Source organism: Bactrocera oleae, chromosome 5 (genome assembly GCF_042242935.1).
Source record: "Bactrocera oleae isolate idBacOlea1 chromosome 5, idBacOlea1, whole genome shotgun sequence".
Classification (NCBI taxonomy): Eukaryota; Metazoa; Arthropoda; class Insecta; order Diptera; family Tephritidae; genus Bactrocera; species Bactrocera oleae.
The window spans coordinates 3,765,414-3,779,030 of record NC_091539.1 but is presented as its reverse complement, the minus strand read 5'-3'; the positions used below and the strand labels follow the sequence as shown (position 1 = coordinate 3,779,030).

Here is a 13,617-nt window from a genome sequence, read left to right as displayed (position 1 = left end):
TTTTCCCATTTTTTTTTGTGGAAATGAATTTTAGAGTGTTATTAGCGAGTAACGCATCGGTTTCAGAATCTCTGCCGCCAATACTAGGCTGTCTGATTAGTGCGTGTTCGTCGGTGTTTGTGTAAAGTGCTGGCTTGAATTGAGCACACTTAACTAATCATGTATGAAACTTTGATAGGCACGAACCTGAAAGGAGCTGAGCTTTGCTGTCGATTGGAAAATATTGAGCTGAAGAGGTGAGGCTAGTTGCTGTTCCAAAATACTTCCTTAAAGAGGTTTAGAGAAAATCTGCAAAGCTGACAGTCCTTGGCAGACTGTAAATTCCTGTACGTCCCATTTTGTTTAGCTAAAAGTACACAGCAATGTTCAGGAACTTCTTGAAATATAAAACCTCTAGCTATGTTTTCTAGTATAACACCTTTTTTCTTGGTCCCGGCGAGTTTCTGTTTAGTATTGGGCTGTATATATACAGAAGCTTGATATAATTTATTATAGCGTATGTTCAACAATAGGTCTAATAAGCGAAGAGTTCAATAATATATGTGATTTACTATGGAATTTAGAGCACCTATAATACTTCGAAGGAAACTTTGTTCACAGAAAGCCGAACTAGCTGTTTTTATTGTTTTGCGCTTTAGTTTGCGTGAGAATTTTCTACAAAATTACGAAATCAGCAATTCCAGCGGTTTTGTGTATTGTAAATAGCCAAAATATTTCGTTTGTATGTGTGTTTACTGTTTGCGTTTTACTAGCAAAATGTTTTTTAAACTTATTTGTAATCAAATAAAACTACATGTTTCTAATTTGCTAAAATTTTCGTACATATTTTACTAAAAACAGCATACATCGTTATCTACACGCATGCGCTACACACACCCGCTCATGGTCGTACGTGTGCATTGCTGCCCTTCGTGCCGCTAGCGCTCGCCTACGAAAAAGCGCAAAGAAAATAACAATGCTTTGCTTTATCCTATGCCGCAATGCTGCCATTGCGCCCACCACCGCCCGCCGCTACTCTTTTAAAGACCTATTTTGAAGACGCATGCCATTTGTGCCGAAAAAGTGTCACTTTGCGCTTGATTTTGTAATGTGTACAAGCAGAAATGAGTAAGTAAATACATTTTAAGTTTAGTATTTGCTTGTAAGTAACCAAAAACAATAAATTGTAGTAAATGGTGTAGTTGTTGCTGGCTATTAACAGATTTTTGACCTTTGAGGTAGTTTTTATTGCGCAAAAAAATGTATTTCAAACTATTTTGTGCCGCAAAATTCGACAAATAATTCTTTGTAATTTGTGAGGAAATCTTGTTATGCTCTGTCTGCAACACAATTAAATGATTTTCTTTTTTAGATTGAAATTTGCATTTGTGACTTGTTTATTTTCATATATGTTGATTTATTTTGATTTCGTTAGCAGTTATAACGCATGTGGTAGCGCAATTACGGTATATCCGCAAAGGTCTTCTTAAACGTCATTTGCGTAAAGATAAAAGTTGCCACATGGCAGGGAGACAGAGTGACGTTTTTTTTTGTTTACTGTAAATGGCCTAGAGAAACTCAACTTAAATACAAAAAAATAAAATATATAAGAAATATATATTTACATATGTTTGTGCATGCTTACTTGTAAATCACAATTTTTTTGCGCGTACAATATATTCTATTGTTTATTAATGGCAGCGTTAAATATGTTAAAAATATATGTAAATAAACAGCAATGGTGAGGACCAAATGAAAGTACACAAGGCTGACATACTGAGATTTTTTCTTACATACTTACATGTTATACATGGTCTTCAAACTCCGAAAAACTTTAAAATATGCATATACCTAGCACATTTTCCCCAAATTTGTACATATACATATATGAGTAATAAACAATTTTTCAGTTACAAATATTTGGAACAATGACAATTACAATTGCGGTCATACCAAAGCTGTAGAAATATTTTCTAACAAATCGCACACTTCTATATTCTATACGATGATGTAATTTTCTTTAACTCATTATTTTTTAAGAGTTAATATATTTGAAAAAAGTGAAAGCGTAAAAAATATATTAATTTTTTTAAAATTTATTTTCGTTGAAAAAAAAATGTAGCAGCCTGCGCTAAATTTAAACGTTACGCTTTTTATTTTTATTTGTCATTAAATAAAACGAGACGCGAGAGCAAATAATGCATTTACATATGTACATAAATTCGTATGACACGAGTGTAGCTAACTAACTACCTATTTCATACGAAGTGCGATTAAATCAATTTATAGCGCTTAATGAAGTAATTGGTTTTAATTGTATTTAGGTAATAGTTAAAATGTAAATAGTTAAGCAAATATAACAAAATTATAGCAAAAAGCGTAATATTAGCTAATTAAACGTAGATAAATGTAAATTTAAGTGTGTCAGGAAAAAAAACAAAATCGTGTGTTTTGATAAGAACTTAATATTACATATAACAGTATTGGTCGTTGCTAGTTTTTACCATATATTGTATACAAACAAATTAATTTATAGCCTCTACTTGTTTACTTTACATTTTATGTGTTTTGTTTATTATATTATTTTGTATATTAATTTGAATTTAAATTTAGCAATCCACATATTTTCATGTATGCACGTGCACACTATTATTATCGCCTTCGATCCTAACGGCAATGTCATATCGATTAATCGTTATTGTTTACATTCGAATATGAGCCGCAATTTTAAAAATTATGTGGTTTTTTAATATTAAAACACAATTTCAGCATTTTGTTGAAATATGTTAAAAAATAATTTGTTGTGCATAAATAAATAGCAATTTCAAGTAGTCGTGTGCCATTACAGTGCATCAAGTAGAGTTCGCTGCTCAACTTTTTCGAACTGCAAGCAAACCATTGCAGGCATCAGCAGAATAGCAAGAATGAAGTGATATTATTCACGGTATGTTATAGTGAAGAAACGTGAAGAAAAGCATAACGTGACGTTTTTAACTGCCGTTTGGTTTTGAAATATTTATTTTTATTTTAAAGGTTACATTCGCCTTAGAAAAGTGTGTTCGCGAGTTTAATAGCAATTATCAATAATTAAAGTAAAAAAATAAACTGTGTGTAAATATACATACAATGATACGCTAATCAATCACGTTTTGCTTTAAAAACTAACTTTTAACTATATAGAAGATATTCAATTAAATCAAAAATTAAATATAATAAATCTCTTTAGCGGAAACCAATTTGACGTCATTACTAGCAACAATAATGCTATATACACATAAATAAATGTAAACAATGCAACGTAAATTTAAAAAAAATCGTCAACAATGGATGCAGATATGTTTATACAATGTCTGTGATTACAGAGTTGCTTAGTGCATTCATATAAATTAAAATTAATGTTATCGTGTATATATGTATATGTATAAAGAAGAGAGTGTCCGGTATTTCACAAAGCAATGTGACGAAGTTATGTGTGTTTTGAAAAAAGTTTACAGAAATACTTACCAGCAATGGGTAACTATTACTAAGCTCCCGTAAAAGAAACATATTATAAAACAGCGTGTTTTTTCGCTTCTTTTTTATTTTATAAATTAACTTTGACATTAGAAGAATTAATTGTGGGAAGTAACAATGATCAAGTTCTTACATTTTTTGTTTGCAAAAATTTAAAATTTTTAATTTCAGTTACAAGTTCAACATGACATTTACATATATGTATGTATGTTTGCGCTAGAAGCAATCCGCCTATATGTTTACATATAGTTATGTGCCTACACAGTGCATGCATTGTACCTGACATTCATATACAGCGCCCTACAAGGTTGCAATCTTCACAATTCCCACCCATTAATCCATACGCTAGTTACATAAACACAGTCACACACTCACTTGTGCACACATTAGCTACTGCCAGTTGTATTCACAAATTTATGGTACTAGTGCTACTTGGAAAAGTTTGTGGTTACTTTTCTATGACTCGTTCAAGGCAACTGTGGGGTGGCCCTCAGTAGGCGGCACGTCAACATAGTTCAACACTTGTAAAGTGGAAATGCATATTTATGCAATTTGAAATTAACTTTTTAACTTATTTACATTTTTGGGGTGGAGTGTTGTTGTTGTAGGCGGATTGCAAACCTGTGGCTTCTGTGCAAACTGTCAATTATTTTCGTGAGGTGATTAATTGGAGTGTGCGCTAATTTTTATATAACTTGCGGTTAGTAAAATTGTAACATGCGAATATTATGGCTTGCAAAAATTGAAAACCGAGAATATTGTCTATGAGGGGAATTATTTTTAAAGGGCAAATATCAACATTACGAGTATATGAATTGTGTATAAAAAATTATAAAAAAATTAAAGAAAAAAATAAAACAAAATAAAAGTAAATAAAAATAATAAAAAATAATAAAAAATAATAAAAACAAATAAAAATAATAAAAAAAAAAATAAAAAAAAATAAAAAAAATAAAAATAAATAAAAATAATTTTAAAAATGTATTAAATTTAAAACAAAAAAAAGTAATTAAAAAAATAAAAATAATTAATAAAAAATAGTTATTAAAAAATATTTAATTATAAAATAAAACAAAAATTAATATTAAAAAAAAATGAAAAAAGAAATAAACAAAAACATAATAAAAAAAAGGAAATAAAAACAAATTAAAAAAAAGTAATTTAAAAAAGAATTTAGAATAATTAAACAAAAAACTATTTAAAAAAATAATTTAAAAAAAATTATAAAAAAAATATAAATAAAAAGAAATATATAAATAGAAATAATAATCTTCATTCTAAATTAAAAAAAAAAGGATTTCTGTTTCGCTTTTTTGCTCTTTAATTTTACCATTTTAATCCTCTTTTTAAAAGAAAATTTCAATTTTTTGAGCACAATTACATTTTTTTCTTAGCATAACTTACGTTTTTGAACTCACTTACATTCCATAAATGCAATTTTAAGTAATTATTGCCGCTTTTTTGTATGTATATATAAGTTTCTTCATTATTTAGTAAATGCAATTACAAGTACGTATACATTGAACTTATACGTTAACGTTACATGTATGTATATATGTATAATTTATATATAAAAAGTCATACAAGACAAAACTGTACAATTCATTAACTACTGATTCGCTTACACCGCATAAGTTGCAACACGCACGCGCTTTCTTGTAGCTGCCAACAGCTGCTACTGCTTGCAAAATGCATAAATATACATACTTCTCCAACTCGCTGTGTCTAAACTAAACGAAATATGCCGCTAATTGGGCCATTTTGTCCTTTGGCTGACGCGGTCCACGTCCGCCACGTCCACCGCCTGCGCCACCGCGTCCACCTTTAGCACCACCACGCCCACCGCCACGAGCGCCACCACGTACGTTGACTGGACGCGATGCGACGGCACGATGTTTCTCCACAAGATGCGCAAAATCGTTAGAACAGAAGACACAGCCGCTCTTCTCCTCAGTGCTGTCCTTGAACTTTGTTTTATCCGATTTGTATACTACATTGACTAGTTGAGCGCCGCATTCCGTGCACTTTTGTTCTGGTAAATTTATAAATTATAGTAAACATGTTATTTATTTTTTTGTTAATTTTGACTTACCTTCCACCGACACTTTGGTCGCACCCTTGAAACAATTGATTATGACATCGCAACGATTGCAACCCAACTTCCAACTAGGCGCCAATGTGCAGTCCAGCACGAGTATGCCATGCTCACACTCCACACAACCCGAAATACCGAGCGTATTGAGTGAGTGTGGGCAGGTGGGATGCGTGCAAGAGTTGCAACCGCCATTTTTGGGCATATCCCTGAATGGTGGATTATTGTAGCAATAGGGGCAGAATGGATATGAGCGTCCCTTGGCGCCGGTGGTAAATGCCAACAATTCAAAATCGTCCAGCGGACATTTGAATTCACGATAGACTTTAACATTACCGCCGTTAGGCAACGAATAGGTTTCGTCGCATTGAGAGCAATGCAAGCGCGCAGGTTTTGTCTAATAAATTTAATAAGCAAAAAAAAAACAATAAATTTAACAAAAAAATAATAATAATTTTAATAATAAAAAAAATAAATAAATTTAATAATAAAAAAATTTTTTTTTAAATATAATAATAAAAACAATAAATTTAATAATAATAAAAAAAATTTAAAAAAATATAATAATAAAAACAATAAATTTAATAATAAAAAAAAACAATAAATTTAATAAAAAGAAAACAATAAATTTAATAAAAAAAATTTTAATGAAAAAATATATAAAAAATATTTAATAATATAAAAACAAAAAATTTAATTAAAAATAAACAATAAATTTGATAAAAACAATAGAAAATTTTATAAAAACAAAAGATTTAATAAAAAAAAATATTAAAAAAAATTTTGAAATATAAAAACAATAAATTTAATAAAAAATAAAAATAAATTTAATAAAACAAAAATTTTAAGAAAAAAATATATAAAATTTAATAATAAAAAAACAAAAAATTTAATAAAAATTTTATAAAAACAAAAAATTTAATAAAAAAAAAATTAAAAAAAAAATCGAATAATAAAAACAATGAAATTAAAAAAAAATAAACAATAAATTTTATAAAAAAAAAATTTTAATAAAAAAAAACAGAAAATTTTACATAAACACAAAATTTAATAATATATAATAAAATAAAAATAATATATAATAAAAAAAATAATAATATATCATAAAAAATGTAAACGAAAAAAAATTTAAATAAAAAAATATAAAAGAAATAAATAAATTAAAAAAGGTGTAAAAAAAATAAAAGAAAATGAAAGGAAAGAAACAAAAGTATTAGTATTTTGAGTTAATATGAGTATGAAAATTTGTTTTACTTGTATATATTTCATGTAACGTCGACACTTGCCGCAACGTGAGTGCGCCTTGCCAGTTTCGGCTAGTGGCGAGAAAGAGACCTCAAACAAGCTATCCATGCTGGCGATGTTTTTGACGAAGAATAAAAACTTCAAACGAAATATCTCGATGGCATGTCGCAGCACAGCTTGAAAATCAGCTGAGCCTTTGGCAATAAGATTCAGCATGCGCTCGACCTCAGAACGCATTGTGGGCAAGACGAGCTCCGGATCAATCTGCAAAAACGTATATGTATTGAAACGAAATAATTTTAATTACAGAAAAAGAAGTACCTTCTGATAGCCATGCACCAGCACAATTCCCAGCGTTGTTGGTATCAGCTTACGTCCGGTTTCGATGCGCACGTAATTACGCTGTGAAATGTTGTTGATATGCACCGGTATAGAGGCATCTGTGCCAATGCCATGTTGTTCCATCAGCGTGATCAATTCGGCTTCGGTGAGGTAGTCCGGTGGTCCAGTTTGAGATTCCGCCAAGCGTACATCGTTTATGGCCACTTTTTCACCCTCCACAAAGGGCGGTATAGCCTCGTCGCGGCCGAATGCCTGCCAGGTCATTACTTTTGTGTAGCCCGGATCAAGTAATACGTTTGCGGTGCACGAAAATGTCTCCAAGCCGACACGCAGTTTAGCGGTGGTAGTGCGATATTTCAAATCACGTGACACTGTACCGAGGAAATGTCGGCAAATAAAATCATATACGCGCCAAGTGTCTCTATCAAAGTCGCTACGATTCGCTAGCTTCATAGGTGTGATGGGCGGATGGTCACCGGCGTCTTTGCCTTTACGCGGCGCATTGTAGTCGCTTAATATGCCACGCGCCTCCTCGCCAAATTCGCTGGAGGGTTGCAATACACGTAGAACGGCGCTAAAATTAAATAAAATAAGTTTGATTGCAGTTGGTAGACAAAACTTGTGGTCTACTCACTGCAAATCGAAATTCGTGGGATACTGATTGGTTTCTGTACGCGGATAACTTATATAGCCCTGAGTATATAAACGCTCGGCGATTTGCATAGCTTGAAATGGACCGATACCCAGTCCTGAACTGCAAATACGCATCAACTCTACTGTGTTTAAAGCCTGCGGGCGACCCTTGAACTGCTCTTTGGAAGTTACGCTCTCCACCCTAAAAGTAGACAACACATAACATTAAACAGCCTTTAGGAATTAATTTTATCGAGCTTACAGCGCTTCCTTTTGTTCCTTGACACGTTGCATTAACATGATAGCAATTTCTTTTTTGAATACGCGTACGCGTGCCCATGCTAACGTAATTTCGGGTTGTCCCGCCAGTAATTGCAGGTACCAAAAACTTTCCGGTTTAAATGTTTGTATATCGTCATGCCGTTTCACGCAAAAACCTAACGTGGGTGTTTGGCATGGCCCATAGGATATCAACGATGAATCCAAATCACCATAGCGTCCTTGGAAAAATTTTGTCTGGAAGCGTGTAAATGCACAGCCGATACGCAAGTCGAGCTCTTGACGTGCATCCACCGACTTAGATTCATTCTCATTCGGATAACCAAGTGACTCCATGGCGCCTTTTATATCCTTGTCGGTAATGGCAGAAAAGTGCGCACGATATGTAACATTGCGACTGTATACATTTGGTATGATACGCGACACTGCATCCATTACTTCATAGCAAATATTTTCACCCTCTTTATCACAATCGAGCCAGAGCACTAAATATTCGCAGCCTCGCGCCTCTGATGCCAAAAATGTGCGCATATGTTGCTTGGGATTGGCTTCCTTCTTTTCGGTTGGACAGCCAAACAGTTCTGCCGGGTCTACACGATCCCAAGAGTTGTATTTGCCTACAAAATCGAGTGTCATGACGTGACCGCACACTGACGTCATGCGAAACAGCACGCTGCGGTCATCACGGAATGGACCAACCCATTCATGAGTTGAAGAGCTATTCGATGCTATTAGGATGAAAAGCAGATTTTCATATAAGCGTAGCAATAAGAGAGTGGGGGTGGCTACATACCTTTTTTTGTCGTGCTGCGCCCATTGGAGAGAATAGAAGCAAGTGACGCCGCCAAAGACGGCTTCTCCGCTACCATCAATACTTTCTTCATTGTTGTAGCACTCAAAAGATGCAGCACCCCTTACTTTCCACTCAGATTTGTTTTTTTAAATGTATTTTCCTAATTTTTATGCACAATTCCGGAGAAGTGCTAAGCAAGGAAAACACAGTAAACCACAAATGCCAACTACAACAGTGATACTAAAACTTGTTTATGAAAAACGGGTGCCTGCCAAACTGTGATTATGTTAATAAATTAATGATAATTATGTGTTTGTCTTTTAAAAAATATTATATCTTTTGAAAACTATTAAACTGTTGTCTTTTTGATTTATGTTTGCGGATTTAAGTCATATATTTTTTAATAAATTGACACATAATTTGTGTACACCTGGCAGCCCACTTATATACTTTCAGCAAATTGCATTTCTCGTAAGTCTGGCAACCATTTCCTCACATGTGCTTGTTGATCTTGGGTTGTTTTCTAGCAAAATTGATTACAGAATTAAATAAATTTCAAGGAAATGAAAGTTAAATCAGCTAAAAAAGCAGTGAAGCGAGATCCTCCTGCCGATGATGCAATAGAAGTCGAAAAAAGTAGCGCGCCAGCTGCAAAGGTGCCAAAGAAAACAAAGTTGCTACCCAATGGTGTTACAAATGGCTCAGGAGAAACGACTGTGTCAGAGCAACCTAAGTTGGAAAAAGCAACCAACGTAGTGAATAAATCCATATTCCAACATTTCAAAGAGTTAACAAATGAAGAGGAGGATAAACGCATGAAAGCTGCGTTACAGCTTTTGCAACAACTAAGCAAAACCAAAGAAGCCGAGAAGGTTTGTATTTGATATTGAGTTAAACGAGCACGTTTAAAAAAAAATCTGTCATTTACAGCGACAAAAAGAACTGACCTACACGCTGAAACGTTTAGTGCGTGGCTGTGGCGCTGCAACGAATGTCTCGCGTGCGGGATTTTACACCGGATTGGTTGCGTTGCTAAAAGCCTTCGACGAACATGAAATCACGTTGGAAAATATTTTTAGCACTATGCAAAAAGAGCTGAGTGTGGGCGCCACTGTCGGCAACAAGGTAAATAAATGTTAGTATAATTGGTAAATTAATGGTGATTAATTTGTATTTGTTTCTGCTACAGGACGACGCGGATGCTGTTGTTGGTAAAATACTAGTTTGTGGTGCTTTACAACAATCTGGTCGTTTGGACAACTTGCAGAATAGTGAACATTTGGAACGTATCATAAACACATTATTGCAGGCGACAAAACAACGCAGCTATCATGCATCGCTAGCTTATGCACTACTTATAGAGTTGGTAGAAAAGGTTGCTGCAAAACAATTCAGTGACGTAGTGTGGCCGCTGTTGCAAATTGAGTTGCAACGCGCTTGGCCGAAACAAACACTACAAACCGTGCACTGCCTCATTGCTGTGCAGCGCAAATTTCCAAAAATCGTAAATGCCAAATTTTTAAAGGCACATTTTGGCAGCTCCGAGCTGCTAAACGCCGATAGTTATGCGCACTTCTATCGACTCTTTTGGGAACACAATAACATGCAACAACTAACACATCCGGCTTTCGAGCTATTCGGCGCTTGCTTGGCTACTAGCAACAATCTTAAGAACTTCTGGACGGAACAGGTTGATGCGGGTCTGGAAACCAGCAATAAATTACGCGAGTTAATTACACTGAAAATAGCTACCGACGTATTTAATAGTTGGCAACAAACGCAGGAAGCGGCAAAGAAGCAGGTGGTCGTTGCAGATCTATTAAGTGCGAATTTTATGCGTCTGCTAGTTGAAGGGCTTAAAAATCAAAAGCAAAAGAAAGATGAAACTCTAAAAGCTTTCTACGATGACTTCTTCGAAGCTTTGGTGGGTTGTTGCACAAAACTTGGCGACGACGAACAATTGGTGGCTGTAATACGCCGTCTTATACTACCGCCTGGCCTTTTTGGCATTGAAAAGTATACGAGCACACGCGTTGTGCATCAATTAATAAATGCTTTGGGCGCAGCGGGCGTCAAGCAACTGAATTTGCTCTATCGCGACATCTTTCTCGGCACGCAGGTGAAGAATGTCGATAATGCCAGCGACACATGGCTCAATTTCGAACGCATGAATGCTGGTTTCATGTTACAGCATTTGCTGGCACACAAAGCTGTGCGTCAGGCATACGATTGGCGCGAGCAGCAATTACGTTTTCTGCTCACCTGTGGCATCTTCCATGTTACAGCATCAGCTGTCATATGCAAGAAGGAAGCGGCATCCGCTTTCAGCAATGATTTTGGCGAACAATGCAAAAATATGTTCTACACCAGTATGCAGAGTCGTTTGGTCGACTTGAAGCAGGAAAAGCAGCTGCTCTTGAAATTAGTGCAATACTGTAATGAGCGCGTTGAGCAAAAGCACGCGTCAAAAAGTTTTCGCATCAAACAGTATGATGAATCTTTGCTGAAATATTGGCGACAAATGCACGCAGCCGTAAGTGTTGCTGAGACGAGCGGTAAGAAAAAGGAGAAAACGAAGTCGGCCAAGACAGCAGTTGATAATGATAAATTGGAACTGGTTTTCCAAATTTTACTGCTAAATATGGGCTTGCAGTTGTTCCGCGAACCGGAAATGGCTGGACCGGCTATAGAAGACCTGCTCAAGTGCATGCAGCGCATTAAAGAGAAACACAAGAGCAAGCAAAAGGCTAAGGAAGGCATCAAAACAGCTGATAGCGAGGTTAGACTTGTTCAAAATTAGAATTACGTTATATTTACATTAGCGTATGCGTTATTTTCATAAATTTTTTAAATTGCAGAGCGAGGAGCCCGAGTGGATTGAGGTTGTAGTGGATCTATTCCTGCATTTACTCTCACAGAATGCAATTGCGCTGCGTAATATTGTGAATGCACTATTCCCTCATCTATGTGACAGTCTAAATCTGACAGCCGTGCACCAAATTTTAGCAGTACTAGACATGAAGGATGGACATAATCCCTTAAGTGCGCGTGGCGAAGAGAGTGACGACGATGAAGATGTTGAAGAAAACAGCGCAGATGAGGAAAATGCAACGAAGCTTACAAATGGCAATGCAGGCAGTGACGCAGCTTCCGATAGTGATGCTGATGACAATGAAGATGATGATGACGATGAGGAAGATGAAGACGATGATGATGATGATGATGACGAGGACGAAGAAGCTACTTCAGCCGACAAACTTCGTAATGCCATCTCTCAAGCGCTTATGGAGCATGGTGGCACGCCTACCGCAGCCGATGAGGACGATGATATGGCTTCGATAGATTTGAATGACATGAGCGAAGAGCAGGGTCGCAAATTGGACGAAGCGCTAGCTGAAGCTTTTAAAGTCATGCGTAAGACGGGTGGCGGCGGTGCAGCTGCGAAGAAATCGAAAAGTTATCGTGTTAAGATCACCACAGTGATGCATTTCCGCATACGCGTTCTCGATCTACTTGAAATATATTTGCAGCAGCAACCACCATTGTTGATCGCCATCGAAATTATGTTGGCCTTGTATAATATGTTGCCATATTGTGTAGGCGGTGAACTAAAGCCATTGCAAACAAAAGTGGAAAAAGTGTTGCAAAAGCTGACAACATTAAAATGTGACACTGCCGATGTGCGGGAAGATGAGTTGGTCGCATTTATACGTCTAATTGTGGAGCAAAAATCATCAGCAGCCGCTTTTGAGGCGATGAATAAAATGCGCAACAAATGCATTATATTCCTAGTAAATAATGCAAATAAAATTGCGGTGGAAAAGAGCGTCGAGTGTAAAAAAGTGTTGACGCTATGTCAAGAGTATATACAAGAGTTCCTACAGTCGCGAAATCCCAGCGTGAATATCACACTGTTATCTGATATCTTTCGTCTACGCTGGACTGGCGTGTGGAACCTGGCTGTGACGCTAACGCATGACGGACTCAATATGAAAACGCGCGCTTTCCGCCGCATACAAATCTATGAGATACTAGATGTACTCTATAAAAATCATGATTTGCAGCGCTTAGATGTGTCCAGCGCCAAAAAACAGCTGAACGATATTGAAAACGTGCTCTGCGCTCATATTAAAACGTTAGCTGCCAACACCAACGTTGAGGTATCGCCTAAGGAGTACAGCGTACTGTTGCAACTGCTGCTGCAGGCGCAGAAGACACATCAAAGGCTGCAACTAAAATCGGCGTTGGCCGATGCATCAATTGCACAAGCGGTACAAAGTATGCGCGCAGACACAACGGCGCTACTGCAACGCTATTGTGCGGCATACAAGTTGCCCATAGTGCGGAACAAGGAGCAGCCAAAGCTCAATGGAAAACATGTTGAAGAAAATGCCGAGATAGCGAATGGACAGTATGAAAAGCAAGTGCAAGAAACAGTGGAAGTTGGTGAGAATGGTGTGGTAGAGGAACAGAAGATAAAGCGCAAGAAGACTACCGACAATGCGTTGCGCAAGTTAAAGAAACAAAAGAAAGAACAGCGTCTGCAGATCGCCTCCGCTGGTTTAAACGGAGGATTTGCGTTCGTGCGTCCGACGTCACAGGAAGAGGAATCCGAAAACGAAAGCGCGTAGTTTATTTGTTTATATTAGCCAACACGAAATGTTTTCTGAAAATAAAACAATTTCTAATTTTAATAATTAAGATAAATTTTGTCTTTATAAAGAGTAGTTTATATTGAATT

At 35.9% G+C, this 13,617-nt stretch overlaps 2 protein-coding genes across 2 annotated transcripts; one reads left to right on the top strand and one right to left on the bottom strand.

Moving 5' to 3' along the window:
- Positions 1–4,789: 4,789 nt before the first annotated feature.
- Positions 4,790–9,120, bottom strand: Top3beta (topoisomerase 3-beta). Its single transcript, XM_014238560.3, has 7 exons — positions 8,877–9,120; positions 8,067–8,811; positions 7,806–8,006; positions 7,151–7,745; positions 6,839–7,093; positions 5,585–5,981; positions 4,790–5,524 (listed from the first exon to the last, which is right to left on the bottom strand). Exons 1-7 carry the CDS (start codon positions 8,965–8,967, stop codon positions 5,223–5,225), a joined length of 2,586 nt encoding a protein of 861 aa, XP_014094035.1. The 5' UTR covers positions 8,968–9,120; the 3' UTR covers positions 4,790–5,222.
- Positions 9,121–9,356: 236 nt separating this feature from the next.
- On the top strand, positions 9,357–13,583 carry Mybbp1A (MYB binding protein 1a). The gene is made up of 4 exons (XM_014237892.3): positions 9,357–9,748; positions 9,807–10,001; positions 10,066–11,655; positions 11,735–13,583. Exons 1-4 carry the CDS (start codon positions 9,440–9,442, stop codon positions 13,505–13,507), a joined length of 3,867 nt encoding a protein of 1,288 aa, XP_014093367.2. The 5' UTR covers positions 9,357–9,439; the 3' UTR covers positions 13,508–13,583.
- The last annotated feature ends 34 nt before the right edge of the window (positions 13,584–13,617 follow it).